A 17,478-nucleotide genomic window follows, 5' to 3' on the forward strand; every position below is an offset into this window, starting at 1 on the left:
TGTGTGTGTGTGTGTGTGTGTGTGTGTGTGCGTGTGCGGCTCTCCTCCTCCTGACAGATGAACGCCTTGCTGCTGTCTCCTCCTAGTGGAGAGAATGTATACGGCAGGCAGTGTACACAGCGCTCAGTACCACACATACACACCATGTATACACACTAAGTCAGACTCACACTACACCCCGTGATGCAAGCACAAACAGAACCAGGCTCTGTGGTAACGTTTGGACCGGGTAGCTGAGGGATGTCGGGTCATTTGGGTCAGGGAGGTCCAGTGTTATCCACATGTTACACTATTGTTACTAGGAGCTTGTGTCATGCGTACCGGGAAGCAGCAGAGTTAGTCCTGGTCCGGTTGCTTTCTCGTCAGTCACCGTTTGCAGAACGCAGACTGAAACGCTAACGATGGAGCGTTCTGCCGGCTGCTGTGGTGCTAATGTTACAGAATGCAAACACATAATGTCCACCACACTGCGCTCTGCACTGCTAGTCGCATATACAACAGATATCAGATAAGATTCTACACGTGTGTCCATCTGTAGACCGGATTACAAAGATGTCAGCCTTTTAAAGTTTAAGAGCTACTGACCAGGTCAGCTGACTGACCGGGCCTTTTAGAACAAATACCACATAGCAGCATAGCACTACTATCCCAGAGCCTGGTCCAGAGTGTTTAAGTGTTGGTTGAACTGTTCCTTGGTTGGGTCTTCCTGTTTCTGTGGCACTGGTTTGTGTTGGAGGCTTTTGATTCTGCAGGTTTTGGACATCAGGCACATCTGGCCATAAGGTTAGATGACTGAAACATGTTTGGGACTTCAGACGGGTCACATGTCCATTTAGCTTGTTTTCTCAGCACCAGAACCTTTTTCCGTTGTTCCAGTAGAGAACAGAGCGTCTGCAGCCGCCTGGTGGAAAACCCTACACACCACAGTCTCTATGTTAGAGCATGTCACCTTTTATTCCTTTGCAGCTTCTCTGATTTGGAAATCAGTCATTTCCAGACAGTCGTCACTGTGATGACGAACGGATCCGTTACCAGTAGAAACAATAACTACCAACTGTTTTGGTAAAAGATTCTTTGGTTTGAGCCCAAAGTTGAGCTTTCTAAATTTAAATCCTTGTTGGTGTGGTTCCTCCTCTGTGGCAGGAAGCTGAATCTCTCGCTGTGGGAAACACTCGCTAACATGTCGTGACATTTTATAGACCCAGAAAACAGTCAAGAGCTTAACTGATAATGAAAATAGTTGTTAGTTGCAGCTGATGGTATCTGGCCGTGTGTTTATCCCAGATGTCAGACAGAAGTCCTCATAAGGGGGGGAAGCTAGTCCAGATGTTGTCGTCATAGAAACAGAGTTAAGAGGCTCCGCCCAGCGCCCTGCTGCACAAACATGCTCCATGAACACACCCTGAGTCTCCCCAAGAGCAACGCGACGGGTCTGGTATTAAACAAGTGGCATGAACTGGGTCTGAATCAGAGGCAGCGGTCTCCAGCTTCTGCTGATGCAAAGGGACCCTGGTGCTCTTCTGGATGTTGACAGATCAACACCAGACAAACACACAGCTCCACATCACCCACAGTGCGACTTCACAGTCTCACATCGACGGTGTCGAGCTACCAGGGCGGCTTACGGCTGCTTTGTTTGGTCATTCACTGCAAATCAAGAGGTTCTACTGAAGGCGGTCTGTGCGTTTCTGGCACTCGTTTCACCAAATCCAGTCGCTTTTTGCACAAATTCAAGCACTTTCCTGACGTCCGTAGATTCAAAACGCTTCACTGTTGTTAGAGTGGCCGGCCTCGGGCCTCTCGGTCTTCTCTGCAGACACTGCCACCTCTGTTTCCTGGGAAGTCAGGGCCACAGGCCAGGAGGTTCTGTCTGAAGGGTTCTGTTACTGTCGAGCTGCAGCGTTTCGGTGCCGGTGTCACCTTCTAACTCAGTGTCCTAGTTGCCTTTTTCAGCGTTTTGTCCTCATCGGTGTGGAAGGCTGGCGTTAAGCATCCGCTGCTCGCTTCACTGCAGGCACGTTTCACTGCTGCTGCCCCAAAACTACTCTGATCTTTGAATTCATTCACGGTGGAGCTCCTGAGAGGATGCCGGTGTTGTTAGGTTAGGTGGGAGCAGCTCATGTTCTGTTTGAAGCTAAGCCTGTTTCACTGATGTCACAATGACTACTAAAGTTCTTGGACTTGCTGTTATTTCCCCTGTGATAAGCCATGATGAGGAATTTCTTGAAAGGAGCAACTCTAGCTGCTCTGCTCTTGTGGATTCAACCTTTTCTTTGGCATTAAGTCGACTAGAAAAGCACAATTTGGTATGCAATTCACTGCCTTGCCCACTTGGGGGCGCTCTTGTTTTATTTTCCATTTTAACTACATGTTTGGCCCTCCTCCTGTCTTGCATCTCAACTACACACCAAGATAACCAAAATGGGAGAACTCAGCAGTAGTGCTCCTGTCCCACTACAGTACGATGTTCTCCACGTCGCTGAAGCTGCTCGAGGACGGAGGGAAGCTTTTTGCTGTGCATTTAAAATGAAACTAGAGTTTTAACGTCAATGAAACACTCACATGTCGCTCCTCCTCCTCCTCCTCCTCCTCCCCAGAAGACGTTTGCATTTTGCTGTGTTTGTGTGTTGACCTGTGCTCATGCACGTGGCTTTTATTTCACACCTTCAGATGTTCCTCAGCTGGGAAGGCGATGCCTGTTTTTAACATGTGTATGTGTGCATTTCCCTCCAAAGTAATAATTAGCTGACAAACCTGTTGTTTTTTTTATTTGCAATGAAACGGATGCCTCAGAAACATCTGACTTTACAGGCTACGAACACATTTTTGTATTTAATAATAAAAAAGCAGTGAGAGGTTCTATAAATATGTTCCGAGTTATTTTTGTAAGCCCAAAGTTTTACAGTGTTTTTAAAGGGTAAGAATGTATATTGTTGGATACTGACGGAGGTTTGGAGCAGAAGCTGGTCAGAGCCTGGTTGGGCTGGAGTCGGTGCTGACCGGAGCGGGCGGTCCGAGGCGACCCAGACGGGCCTTTTGATACTTGAGGCTCTCTCATTGCAAACTAATTTCCTCAATGCTGACCTAATAACAATTTGAGAATATATATTTATAGTGAGATTTTTTTAATAGGTTTCCTTGTGGAATGTTTAGTTGAGATGATTTAGGATGTTCTTTCTCACACGGCTAGTTGTCCAGCGGTCTGGCTTTTATTTGTTTGTTGCCCTCTTTTTTTTTTTATTATTATTATTTTATTTTTCTACAGCCACCGATCCGTGCTCTGCTGAAATACGACAGAAATGCTGGCGCTGACCCGGCTCATTTCCTCCAAGGCAGAAGAGAAATGGCTCAGAACTGCGACACAAGCGACCCGATCTATTTTTCTATCTTGTACGACACTGTCATGTCTGTGGGAGCAGAACGTCGGTGACATTAACATGGAATACTTCGAGTTGCATGGGACTGGAACTGTTGCATGTAAATGGCAAAAACCATTCTACCAAATTTGTGCATTATTTTAAATAGGTTTTAAGTTGTCCTGGTATTTTGATCTGTTTTTTATTGTTTCAATGTTTAGTTTTGTGAGAGGAGCCCTACGGCGGTGTGACAGTGCAATCTGGATAGAAAGAACATCAGACTTTATGTTAGGTTATTATTATTATAATTATTACATTTCTTTTTGCACCGTTTGAATAAATTCTCATTGTATTTCAAGAACGCTGTGCCCCTCGTCTTTTCTGTGGTTTTTCATGAGCAAACGTTTGGTAATCTGCAGAATGTGGATCCAGAAGGAGCTCCAAGACAATAAAGATCTGACACCTTTCATAACGAGTCTGTTCATAACGTCACATGAATAGAAGCTGGGAAGATGGAAACTAATTGGAAATGAGTTTGATAATTGACTAGTTCCTTAATTATGCAGTTTTTAAGTAAAAACACCACATATAGCTGTGATAGGCTCCAGCCCCCTGTGACCCCAGTAGATGATGGATGGATGGATGATGGATGGATGGATGATGGATGGATGGATGGATGGATGATGGATGGATGATGGATGATGATGGATGGATGGATGGATGGATGATGGATGGATGGATGATGGATGATGGATGGATGGATGGATGGATGATGGATGGATGGATGATGGATGATGGATGGATGGATGGATGGATGATGGATGGATGGATGGATGATGGACGGATGGATGGATGGATGGATGATGGATGATGGATGATGGATGGATGATGGATGGATGGATGTTCCCTGGTTCCTGTTTCTCACATGTGCCAGTCCAGTGCAGATGTGCTTATGGGGTTTTTAAACCACCGATCAGACAGAACAAGCGATTTAAGGAGATCGTCTTTGACAGTCTTCACACTTTTCTGACATTTTATAGACAAAGAACAACATTTCTTTAAAGCAGTCCCCAGTTTAACTCCTGCTTTGTCCAGCTAGCCGTCCTCTCTGCTTAAGTTCATGTCGTGTGGAGCCGCTGGGGCAAAAGAAAACACTCTGTCCTCACATAGCTCACGTTATTAAAGCAGCAGAGACATAAAACACTTGGAAAGGTTTCAGTGGAACAAAGCTGCTTCACTGGACCAACATGAACAGGGAGCTCAGCCTTTATTGTGAATCCTTGTCGTCTGTGTGGCCCGTATTACCGTATAACCTTGTTGCATTATACATTGTTGAATAACTGCAGCTCAGATGATGCAAGGTCCTGTGTCTGCGACTGTTTTATGTATTAGAGAAATCGGAGACCCTTATGTAATATTGAACAGTTTCCCATGTGGTAAAAAATCCAGACCTCTCTCTATTATAGTTCACAAGGACGCCGTCTCCCCACCTGCTCGGCCAAAGCCTCGCTCAGGACTCTTCAGACTTTCCCTGTTCTCGCTGGAAAGGAATTTCTGCTGGTATTCGTCTGAAAGAGAATCGCTGGCGGCTTCTTTCGACAAGCGTGGATGAGAAAGGAGAGGAGTTTGTCCCCACACGGACCTGCTGAAGGATCAGAACAAGGTAGAGTAACGGGACGGTTCTGTTTGTCAGGAGCAGGTCTGAACGTTTGGAACAGCAGAAGGTCAAGAGTTAAGGGTTTTATGGATGTTGGCTCAGCGGCTCTGCTGCTGGTTCTGTCGTTGTGACTGTGTGCAGCAGAACAGTGGCTTCCTTCACAGCAAATCCTCCTGAAATCCAAACTCACAGCGACTCCAGACTTCAACTGTTTCAAAACAGACAAGGAGGCAGATATATGAAGACACATGACGAGACAAAGGGCAACATAGAGGGAGTTCATTTAGTTCCAGAGATTTTTTTAATTGTTTTTTTAATTTGCATACACTTATTTTACAACTTTAATTCATATTTCATAAATTATTTTATTTATTTCAGTCAGAACATAAAGATAAACTTTGTTAAATGCAGCTGGGGACTTTACTTAAAGTGAGTCTGCAGCCCTGAGAACAGGATGAACAAACAAGATCTACCATAAATGTTTAAAACATGATTCATTACAGAGACGTGAGCCAACTGAGGATGAAGTCTGTGAAATCAGCTCCACCTACAGAACTGAAAAATGTGCATTAATGACTGAGTGTAGATGTTCATTTGTTCTACATATGCAGCTGTTGCCCACAAAAACCATGAAAGAGCTCTTCTCTTTTCTTCTCCTTTTGTCGTTCAGCTCAGGGTCAAAAAATATTATAAACAAAGAGCTCATACAGCGACTGAATCTTTAGTGGAAAACAATTTGAGCCACATATATATACATATATATATATATATATACATATTCCACTGCATTTGTGTCTGAATTTAGTGTTTTCCGTTCCAAAAACAAAGAAATTTCACCTCAAATTGATGCAGAAAAGGCAAAAACTGGTGCAGGAAAATGCAGCAGAATGCAGTAAATGAAACTGAAGCCAACCTAATGCTCATCAGGTTGGTTGTTCCTCAGCTTTACTGGAGGTGGATTCTACATTTCTGCGCTCAGCGAGTAGAAACGTGACAGGAGCAAAGAAACTGGCTGAGTTCAGAGAGCTGAACATAAATAATTTAACCCTGACACATATTTTAAAGCAGTTGAGTTCTGCTTTGTCTCTACTGAGTGAGATCATCATGAGATGTTGCTGCAGCCGTCACCTCGCTGCTCGTTTACTCTGAACGTAGCAGAGATGGGAAACCAACACCAACCCACCAGCAAACAGAGACAGGAAGTAGCATTAGTCTGTGTCCAGATTTTATCTGTTTTGTTCTCCACCACAGCGTTGTTCTCACATTTCATTTTCATTTTACTCTGGAATATCTTCAGTGGTGCAAACATTCAAATATAAAGCGGGCTGTTCTACATTAATGGGTTAGTGAGTCACGTTGAGTTTTCATTTCCACGATGGTTGTTGTCTTCTAACCTGCTGGATCCCCACAGTGACGAACAAGAACAAAAGAAAACCAGTTTCTATTTAAAACCAACAGCAATGTGTTTAGTTTCCATTTTAGACCATCGATGGAAACATTACAAAAATTATTTAGTTTTTCCATTTCAAACCAGTCAAGAAAACTGTTTACCTGTTTACTGTCTCCATCTTAAACCACCAGCGAGGACAAAACAGGCCCATATTTAATATGTACGTTTAAACAAATTACAAGAAAACAGGCTCCTTATAGTGTCTCCATTTTAAACATCGATTTAAAAAACCGAAGGAAAAAAACGGCCACGCTTTATTTTTCAGTTTTAAACTTTTCTTTTCACGGCTTATTTTTCACATCCGGGACCCTCCCTGTGGGCGGAGCCCCCCACCAGTGACACCCCCCCTCCGGCGGAGCCCCCCCACCAGTAACGGCTCTGTGGGCGGAGCCCCCCACCAGTAACCCCTCTGTGCTGTGGGCGGAGCCCCCACCACTAACCAGTAACGCCTCTGCTGGTACCCCAGTATTGAGCGGTGGTGAGTTCAGGGGTTGAGTGAAAGCAGGGAAAGCGGAGCTCTCTCCAGCCAGCAGAGCGTTGCTGGTGGACTGAGGCTGTCTCCAGGTGGTTCCGGTCCAGATGTACTGCCGCTTTAAGAAGCCACTCTACACCTCCGCTCTGGGCTTTTCTTTTTCCTCTCAGACTGGGTTTCGCTGTGGCGAAGGAACAAACTGGTAACGGGCAGCGGACCGCCGTGTATCAGCTCTCAGCGGGCTGGGCTCTGGGCTCTGGGCTGGGTCACTTGGTTCCGGACCCAGATGCTGTCAGCGATGAACATAGTTCCTCTTCCTCTCCGAACACCTCCGTAGCAGCTGCCGGGACGCAGGCCGGCCGTCACTGGAGCTTTTCTTCACGGTTTCTCGGCTGAACAGGGAGAGCAGCCCGCTAGCCGCTAGCTTAGAAATAAAACTCGTTTTTCAACATTTCTTCTCTGAGAGCTTCATCCAGCTGCTGCCCGTCTGTCTGAGTCCAGCTGGACGTCGTGGAAGATGTTGACAGGATCCAAAACCACGTTCAAAGTGAGACAGATGCTCCCAGACATCAAGGTAGGTCACAGGTTAGCTCACCAGCTAACTAACTAGCTGAGCTGGAGGAGCTACTAACTAGTCTGAGTTTTCAGTTTTCTTTGTGTTTCTGAGCCTCTGATGGTGAACCTGCAGATCTTCGTGTCCTCCTCCAGCGCCTCTAACTCCGTCATTAGAAGTTCATCCCTCAGCAGCAGCCAGGTGAGCTGGACCTCATCAGCCCTGCTTGTGACCCAGGAAGCAGCAGGTCACGGAGCAGGACCACAGCCCGGTGGTCAGCCTGCAGTCCCTCCTCACAGCTCCTCTGGTCCAGGTCCAGTCTGTCTGGGTGTTGTTCAGAGGTTCCTGCTGGCTCCATAAGTGGGGGATGCATAATTACAGTCAGGGCACATCATGTCAGTGTCTTTGGCTGCACGCCTAATTAAAGGCCACTGAAGGGGAATCTTAATTACTCCTCTTCTGCTTCATGTGGGATTAGATTGTTGTGCACAGTGAGGATGGAGCAGAGAGCTGAGCTCCCAGCAGCTGTGGTCGATTCCAGCTGCTCTCAATAGTCACTCAGCGGATTCCTCTGACGCTGAAGTCTCCGTGTTTCAGGAGATCAGTCAGAGCCTGATCAGGAGCACCTGAGAACACGGAGGTGGTTCAGGACCCCCACAGGACCCCCACAGGACCCCCACAGCGCCCCATGCACACACTCAGAGCTGCTGTCAGGAGGCTCTTGGCTCCGGCTCGGTGCTGCCTGGCTTTGTGTCTCCTCCTGGTTATTTTCAGCAGCCGCAGGGGAAAATGGTAACAGATGCCTCTTTGCTCTGCCCTCAGGCGGAGCCTGCATGTGGAGTGGGGGTGATGTGCACGGCACAACATCTGGCTGTCGCCATGGAGACAGCGGTTGGGTGGTGGTGATTACCTCAGACTGAGAAAGCATCACACCCCCCACACCACAGTCCCATGTGTCCAGGCATGAGAATGTGGCTGAGCCCAGGATATGGTAATGTGCAGTAGGAGGCTGCAGAGGCCACCCACACACTCCGGGTTCACTGCCATAAGCATGTGTTAAGACTGGTTGCAAAAGCTGAATCCAGTCCTGGGCACAGTTTGGACCAGATGGCTTTGTAGTGTGGATGTTCTGGTAAATCTTCTCCTCTTCAGCCACCGTGTAAAACCCAAGATAGGCACACGCTAGCACAGGCCGGCGGATTGTCTACATACATGTTTTAATCGTTGGTAACTTGTTTAAAGTCTGAGCAGCTGTCCATCACAGGGCCTCACCTGACTGGACATCTTCACATTTCTTGGTTTGTACAACAAGCATCCATAAAATCCAAACACAGTCGTGACTCGATAACCTGACAGTAAATATAAAACCTTCTTTTAGGTCAGAATCCAAGGCTGTCGCTAAGTTCAGGCTGTTTTTATGGCTTCTGTTGGTTTTTCCTAAAAACCTGTCGGACAGCAGGTTTAGGATGTTAAGGGTCGATCATCGAGTCACCACTGGACTCGTACAGATGGTGACAAGTGAACCTCTGAGCCGTGCTGTGAGGGGATCCGGTGGTTCAGTGGGCATCATACCGGCATGGTTTGGGTCCACTTGTCTTCTCAGAGGGAAGTAAACCAACATGAATGTGTTCTGATCACCTTTATGCTGTGATGGAACACTTTCTGTCCGACGGGATGAATCCTCTAAAAATGCCTCCATCGCAGTTTAGTGAGGATGGAAACGATATGAATCATGTGTTGTGGACTTCATAGGCTCCACATTTAGACCCACTCCATCACCTGTGGGAGATTCTGGACGGTCGGGTTGGACAGCACTCCACCACGATCAGCCCAACACTGAACGAAGGAAGATCTTTTAGTTCCAGATACTTGGAGACGTTAAATGGTCGCCTAGCATCTTTAACTCCTCACCTGTCTGTATTTTATAATCACCGCTGACAACAGAATAAGCAAATTCTCACAGTTCAGAAGCTTAAACAGGACGTGTTATTGAAGAAATGTCCATAAACGCTCCGTGATGCCTGAAGCTGGGGCCTGACACTCGGGCTGACTCTGGCTGTGCCTGTCCCTCGTCTCCCAGCCAGCTTTGAAGCAGCATGAAAGGCACAAAGCACAAAGCTCACCAGAAGCAGAAATGCCAGAGGAGGGATCATCTAAGCGCTATTCAGAGTGGCTGAAGATCCCAGCCCGATAGGAGTGGGCCAGAGTCACCCACACCCGCTCCCACTGGACCCAGACGTCACATTCAGCGCCAGCGCCAGAGCTCCTGAAGCCGCCGCTGCTTAAACAGAGCGCAACAATGGGCCCCTTGTTAGCAGCAGAGCAGATTTATGGTCCTGTTAGAGGGTGCATCGATCTGGCATTGGGTGATAATTAACCAGCAGCATTATTCACAGGCGGGAGGCTGAGTGTGGAGGCTGTCTGCTCCGAGTGCATGAAACGCTCTGATGGTCCGACTCCAGGGAGGGAAGCTCAGTGACTGCCGCAGCAGCACTTCAGATGAGGGATGTTCATAAGCTGCTGAGGATGCCCAGTACTCAGCACTGGAGTTTTATTGAGGTCATTTAGTTGAGACTCATCTCCAGTGAGCGTATTGTAAGGGCATATAGGCATCTCTAAGTGTGCTACAGAGACAAGGAGGAGGAACATGCTGCTGCTGATGGTGTGATGGTGATCATGTGACCTTCCAGTCTCTGAGTGATCCGTCCAGCAGCTCGGCAGTCCTCCTCCCATCCACCGACAGGCAGTGACTGATGAAAACCTGCTGTCACATCACATCCACTGTGAGCTGTGAGTGCAGGCTGATGGGAGCAGATAGCTGACGTGCTCTAGTGGCATTTTATTAAATGGCTTTTGACAGTTCTACGTCTTTCATACGACTACGAGCTTAGCAAGTCAGTCCACCTCACTGGACCAGAATAGAATAAATAGAAATGTTGGACGGAGTGTCATGAAGCATCAGTGTTTGAGGATCGTTGTTGTGGGGGTGTTAGCATGCTGCTATCAGTGTGTAGCTCAAAGCACTGCTGCGTAGGGCTGAACTCCATCCATCCATCATCTACACCTTCATCCTCTCTATGGGGGGCGGAGCCTATCCCAGCTGACTCAGGGTGAAGGCAGGTTCACCTGGACAGGTAACCAGTCTATCACAGGGCTACACTTAGAGACAGACAACCAAGCACACTCACATTCACACCTACGGACAATTTACAATCACCAATTAACCTCAGCATGTTTCTGGACTGTGGGAGGAAGCCGGAGAACCCGGAGAGAACCCACGCTGCACGGGGAGAACATGGAGACTCCACGCAGGAAGATCCCGGGTGTCCTCACCGGGACGCCAACCGGTGACCTTCTAGCTGTGAGGCGCTAACGGCGCTAACGGTGCTGACCACTGAGACACCTGCAGCTGGATTACATGTAAAAGAAATCCTTATATTGACTGACACTGTGTTGTGAGGCAGCATTAGTGGGGATGGTCATTATGTTTTTCTCTGAAACAAGTTTTAAATGTGGTTTTGGCCGAGATTGTTCCAAAAGTTAGAAACAGTAGTTACATGCTGCTTGTTAAACAGGCACCAGCTGGCAGTCTGCTGCTCCTACAGACTGTATGTTTGCCCACAGCTCCTGCAGGGAGGATGCTGTGTGTTCATCACTGGTCTGCAGGACGCTCCTATCAGATGGGACTTCAGGTGTGTTGTTTGTGACGTCGTTGTGCCTGTGTGTCCATAGGCCTGTACACCTTTTCACGGCAGACGTTTTGACATGTCGTAGCAGGAAAAGCACACAGTAGCTCAGTTTGATCCCAGAAAGCTGTGACAGTGAACCAGAACCAGAATGCACACCAGCAGGACCGTCCCCACATGGAATACAGCCATCATGTGCTGTTCCTGCTGCGAGGTGTCAGAACGTGGCTGTCCTATGGATTAACCATCGGTCACCTGCATGGATAGGTAACAGGGTTCTGGATCTTACAGGTTCAGTCAGCCCTGTTCTGAGGTGCTCCCCTCCTCTGGCAAGCAAACACAGTGTTATTTGGCTTAAGAGGACCTTTGAGTCGTCCTTCACCGACCTCACAGCGCATCACCTCACAAAGGGACAGTCAGTCATTGTAAAGCGTCCCGTGCTGATGTGGTGGCTGCAGAGAGCAGCTCAGGATGCTCCGTCTGCAGTCCGTGTGCTCCAGTTAGCAGCATCGCATGGAGGCTTTCATAGCAACATGCTACGGCAGCAGAGCGGTGCTAATGGCTGCAGGCCGTGTAGAGAAATGGGTTAAAAGCAGAATATTGGCTGTAGGGTGATGCATAAAGTTCTACATTAAATATTAACCATCAGAATTCCCTGTTCATGAAACATTGATGTATTGCTTCGGCCCTATTGCAGAATCCGTTGCTGTAGTTTCTGTTTCCGTCACAGTGAAACGCGTCCACACTCATTCTGCTTATGTTCAGGGCGTCTCTGTTCTCCTGCTTTGCCCTCGGGGCTTTGCCCTCGGGGCTTTGCCCTCGGGGCTTTTCCTCTCAGCGCATCGTGAGTATATTTGATGTCAGGGCTTCTGTTTCGTTAATATCAGGTCCAGTAGATCATCACAGGTCCGCCTCCAGAGAAACCTGAAGAACTGTTGGTACTATTTCTGCACTTCAAAGTGAGCCCGTTGAGCAGAACCACTCATGTCCTCGTTCTCCTTCACAATGCATCTGGCTGCATTCCTTCATGTTAGGAAATGAAAAGCACAACACAAATAAACAGAACAGTGGCTAGAAGCTGCCCCGGGCCGGGCAGTACTCAGGAGCAGCCTTCAGAATGGACTCGGAGCTGTTGGGCTGCACGGTGGAGGCGGATCCAGCTGTAAAAAAAATCCCCTGAATTTAGTAACTGAGCAGGTTTGAACTTGAAACTCTGATTGTTTCTGAACACATCTGGGCTTGTTTGTACAGATTGTTGTCAGAGAGACGGCAGCAGCACAGCTTTGTTGTTCCTCCGCTGGTTTCTCACCAGAGTCCCACCAAAAACCCAGTTTGTTCCCTCGTGACTTTGGCACGCTGACTGCAGGAGTCTGGCTGCAGCAGCCAGGGGAAGCCATGAGCAATGGAAACTGCAGTAAGCCTTGGCCGCTGTCCCTGAGGATGAAAGGAGGGAGCAGAGTGGGGCAGAAGTGGGGCAGAAGTGGGGCAGGGAGGCAGCACGGGGGAGAAGCAGCCAATGAAAGTGATATAGTGGGGACTCAGAAGCCACACAATGAACCGTCAGCATAAACACAGGCCTCCAAATGTGGTTTCTGAGTGATATGTGACTCAGGGCCGCCTTACTTTGGCCACAGAATCCTCCAGAGTCTGACTAGACCTTGTCCCGTCTCCCTTATCTCTGCTGCCTGTTTTATCTCTGTTGTGCAGGACGTACAGATGTTCATTTGTCTGCAGTTCATGCACACGTTTTCTGTTGATCTTTCATTGTGTTGCATTCATAGCGTTACCAAGAGCTCCACTCCTGCCACCCCGATCACATTACTGAGGTGGCCCAGCCTGCCGGAGGGCCAGCAGCTCCTCTACGTGTAGACGTGGTGTTATCAGGGAGTCCACTCGCCTCACAACACCCTGAGACACGAGTCTGTCGGCGCTGACAGCGTTCAGATCAACACGGCCGACTTATGCAGTGAAAAACAAAAAGCAGCTTCTGATGTGCTCAGAAGACGGTCAGGAATCCAGCCGCGGATTGTCTGTGGGTGTTGATGGAGAGACAGAGAGAAAGCTTCGGTATTTTCAAACCAGATGGAAACAGACGAACAATGCTCTGGCAGCGGCTACGTCTTGTAAAAGTTTAACGTCCTGCCTCGGAACCAACAAAACCCGGTTTTCTCTGGTGGGTTTTGCAAACAGAGAACTTTCCGCATTTTAATTTGGTCAGTAAAACTGCTGAAACTGTAATCAAACTTTGAACACTTTGGGGTAAACACAGCCTAGAAAATGTGTGTCAGGAAGACCGACGTGTAATTAATCTGTAGTTTGGTTCTGATTTTTACTGCAGCAGAGAAAACGTCTCCACGACGACGTGCTCGTGTTGGTGGATCATCCTGGATTCACTTATTTATAAACTGTCAAAGTGTTTCTTGTCCTTTTTACAGTAAATATGCTCATTTTCTGCTTAAACATGCCATTATACACACACATACATATATATGTATGTATATATTCACATACTTACATGTATAAAGCATCAATAGCAAGCAGCAGAGTCTCTGCGGCTTCCCGTTAAATGAGCCACCAGATGCTCTCACATGCAGAGAAGAACCAGCAGCTGTGTGCAGCTTTACAACCTTTTCCGTGAGCAGAGCTCTTCTTTGTTCGCTGTTTTTTTAGGTCTCAGGTTTTCCTGAGCAGGCTGCTAACACTCAGCTCTCCACCGTGAGCATAACACCGGCGCTGACTGGACTCCTTGTTGTTGTTCTCACATCCTCGCTGACTCAAAGAAGTCGTTGTGTTCCGTGATAAAGCCGGCGCCTTAAACACTGATTTATAGTTTGGTTTGCGGGCCAGGACTGCTGAGGGGAGACGTTTGAGGCTCTACGACGTATAGCTACCTCGGATGTTAACTCAAGGACCTTTCCTTTCTGCTAAAGCTTTCCTGCCACCTGTATAATCACGCCGCGCTCTCACATTGCAGGCCTCGGCCTATTATGGGATTTCAGGCCGATAAATGTAAATGGCCTTCACGGAGGGGGGTTAGCAGCACAGTTAAGTGGAAGCATGTGTGCTAGTAAGCTCACAGCCTGATTATAGAAACCTCTGTGGGTCTGGGCTCGGATCTGCTCGTAGAACAGACTCCAGTACGCCAGACGTGGTGACGATCGCAGAGAAAACAGGAACAACAACATGGAAACTTAGAATCACAGAGCATTGTGTGGTTGGCTTTGTTTCTTTGTCTTTGAAACGAGTCCGTTGAGGCAAGTCGGACTTTGATGAGAGCAGCAGGCCGAGCCGGAGCTTCAGTATAAAGCAGAACCGAGCGGGACCGTCTGTCCATGAACCCTCTGCTGTTTGGTCTGAAGCAGTGTGAGGAAAGTGTTCTGCTCAGTAGATGTCTGCTGTTCTCACCGTCCACACAGTCCCTGTTCCTGTGATGCTGACGTGTGCATGTTTCCGTCTCCACCGTCCAGTCTGTGGTCGGTTTAGTCGAGTGGAAGGACTTGGAACTGGAGACGTGTTCAAAGATTACATTAAACTAGACCTGCAGCCTGTGTTGCTGAATCTATCCGTTATCTTCTCAATTCATTAATAAATTAGGTTTCTGGTCTATAAACTGTAGAGAACAGTTGTTTACAAGATGACAAACGTCACTGAAGGAAGTCCAGTTTACTGTCACAGAGCCAGAGGAGGAACAAACAGGAACGTTTTTAATTTTAGAAAACTGGCATCAGAGAATTGTTCTCTTTTTTGTTTAGTTTTTTTTTCAATCAAAGAAAAAACAGCTCAAACTGATGATTCAGGTGTCAGAGCAGTGAACTGTTCCTGTAATGTTTGACACCCAGTCGATTAATCGCTGCAGCTCAGGATTAAATATACATATGAGTGTAACGTGTTTGTGTTCAGATTGTTTTCCATGTGGACTGAACCACGCTGGCTGTTTCCTCATGTCCACAGTCTCTCCAGGTCCACTGACCGCTGGTTAAACCCGATGATAAACGCGTACTCATGTCTGTTTTGTTACAGGAGAGGATGCTGAGTCAGACCGGGCTGAACGCGAGGAGTCGAGATGTGTTTGGGCTGCGCTGTCTGCCAGGTGAGGCTTTAATCAGCTCGTGTTTGTAGTTTTTAGATGTATGAAGATAGCAGTGCAATCACAACACTTACTGCAGTATGTTCAGATAAGCTGCTGCTGACGGGTCTCCACGTCCTCCATGGAGGATTCAAGCAGCTATGATGTGAAGCAGGTTGTATCTGAACAAACAGCAAACGAAGACCATTCAGCATGAGCTGGAGCTGATGACCCGCCTGCAGCCTTACAGGCTCATATAGGCCCGGCTCTCGGTACCACTGAGGCTGCTGCTGCTGCGTTGTTGCATCTGCAGCCACACCTGCAGCAGGAATGTCACAGCAGGTGCTTCACCTTTGAGATGGAAAACATCTGCTGTTGGAAAGCTGACATGGACACTGGAGGACTGGATAGACCAGGATCTACAAGGATCTACAGCAGAGGACATCAAAGAGGCTTTCATTAATGAAGTCTGCTGAGATGCTGACAAATTGAATTAGAATCAGTAGGAGTGTTTTAGTTTCCCAGATTTAAGTCGTAAAGCACCGATGACAGGATGAAGCCCTGATCCTAAGAGCTGCTGTGACGTCACTGATCTGGGAGCAGTGGTGCCAAATGGTTTCAGCTCCTCTGTGGATCTGAGCAGCACCAGGACGGATTTATACTGCAGCTACAGGATGACATAAAGATGATAAAGTCAGCCTCTGAAGCCCACCCGGCTCTGGGCTCCTCTCACATGTTTCACGGCTGGATGAAGTCCTGCAGCTCTGTGGATGCAGCTCAGCATGACTGAAGGAGAGAGACACAGTTATGCTGCCTTCACCCATGGAAAGACCAGAAAAGCTGCTCTTACTATAACTTTTTATTTTATTTTTTTTAATGGGAAAACATGTAATAAGTATGTGAGACATTTTGACCCCTAGACAGGTGGACCAGCATGCTGTGGACCTCAGCGTGCTGTGGACCAGTGCGCTGTGGACCAGTGCGCTGTGGACCACAGCGTGCTGTGGACCAGTGCGCTGTGGACCTCAGCGTGCTGTGGACCTCAGTGCGCTGTGGACCAGCGTGCTGTGGACCTCAGCGTGCTGTGGACCAACCTTCCTGTTGAAGCTCAATGCAGCTTTCTACCTCGAGGCGCAGCGTGTCATCGTGGTTTCTCCCTTTCTGTGAGCTGCCACCCTGTAACGCTGCTATCACCTGGTTCTGGGGTTGGGCGGGCTATGACTGGGCCTTCACCTTTTATTCCCTCGACCCTCCATGTGTGTCTGACACACTTTTCATAACCCCAGAACCACTTCCCTTCTCCTCAGCTGGTACCACCCTGGCTGTGGAGAGGGTTTAGCCAGTTTGGTTTACAACCAGTCCTGGTGCAGGGCTCTCAGAGCGTAGCTCACTGCACTAGCCTAGCCTGCTCACGTTCTCGTGTCAGAACAGCAGCTTTTCATAAGAACGGCAGCAGACCAGGCTGCCCAGACCTGAGACGAGCTAATCTTTAACGCTGCGTATCAGCAGCTACTTACAGGCGCACATCAAACACAAACGTGTGTGTTTATGTACGTTAGCAGGAAGGTCGTGACCCTTTCTCTCCAGGTCCGTTTGTTCTGTCTCTCTGTCTGGTTCACTATTTATCTGTTTTCATCTTTGACTTTTCATTGTTTTATTTTTATCTTTTTGTCTGTAGTTTTGTGATGTTGGATTTTAATGTGTGTGTTTTGTTATTGACATTCAGTCGGACATTGTGTGCTTCCATTGACCTTCACGCGCACACACACACACACACACACACACACACACACACACACTTCCTTCCGTATTCTCGTTCAGCTAGCCAGCCTAATTTGTTTTCCAGCAGTGTTTTCATCGAATACTTTCCAGACTCAGCTCGTGCTCCACAACACTCTGAGTCTATTCTTAGCCGTTAGCGTTTCACTGTGAAATGTCGACTGTCTTTACGGCACATTTTTTCCCCCTGCTGGCTTCCAGCTTCATCTCCAGCAACATATCTAGACTGTCTCTTTCTTCTCTTTCTCCACCTTCATTCCAGCCAGATTAGGAACACAGCTGTGCATGAGGAGCTGTCTTATGTTAGAAGCCAGATGTGTATCAGCAGCATTGTTGTGCCTTTTCATAATCCTTATTTAGCTTTTCCACTGAGACCTGAATTAGCTCTTGTGTGAGCTAAAAGTACTGTTAGTACGCTGAGAATGTGGCAGATCCTCCAAAAATGGCTTCAGGCAGACT

The 17,478-nt window shown here is 47.8% G+C and overlaps 1 protein-coding gene across 1 annotated transcript in view; it reads left to right on the plus strand.

Annotated features, from left to right (window-relative positions):
* Nucleotides 1-7,116: 7,116 nt before the first annotated feature.
* Nucleotides 7,117-17,478, plus strand: part of mtmr11 (myotubularin related protein 11) — a 43,654-nt gene continuing 33,292 nt past the window's right edge. The window contains exons 1-2 of the mRNA XM_008281113.1: nucleotides 7,117-7,509; nucleotides 15,195-15,264. Of these exons, the coding sequence (XP_008279335.1) occupies nucleotides 7,453-7,509; nucleotides 15,195-15,264 (127 nt within the window). The 5' untranslated portion in view covers nucleotides 7,117-7,452. The remainder of the gene's footprint in view (nucleotides 7,510-15,194; nucleotides 15,265-17,478) is intronic.

Source organism: Stegastes partitus, unplaced genomic scaffold, assembly GCF_000690725.1.
Source record: "Stegastes partitus isolate 25-593 unplaced genomic scaffold, Stegastes_partitus-1.0.2 Scaffold222, whole genome shotgun sequence".
Classification (NCBI taxonomy): domain Eukaryota; kingdom Metazoa; phylum Chordata; class Actinopteri; family Pomacentridae; genus Stegastes; species Stegastes partitus.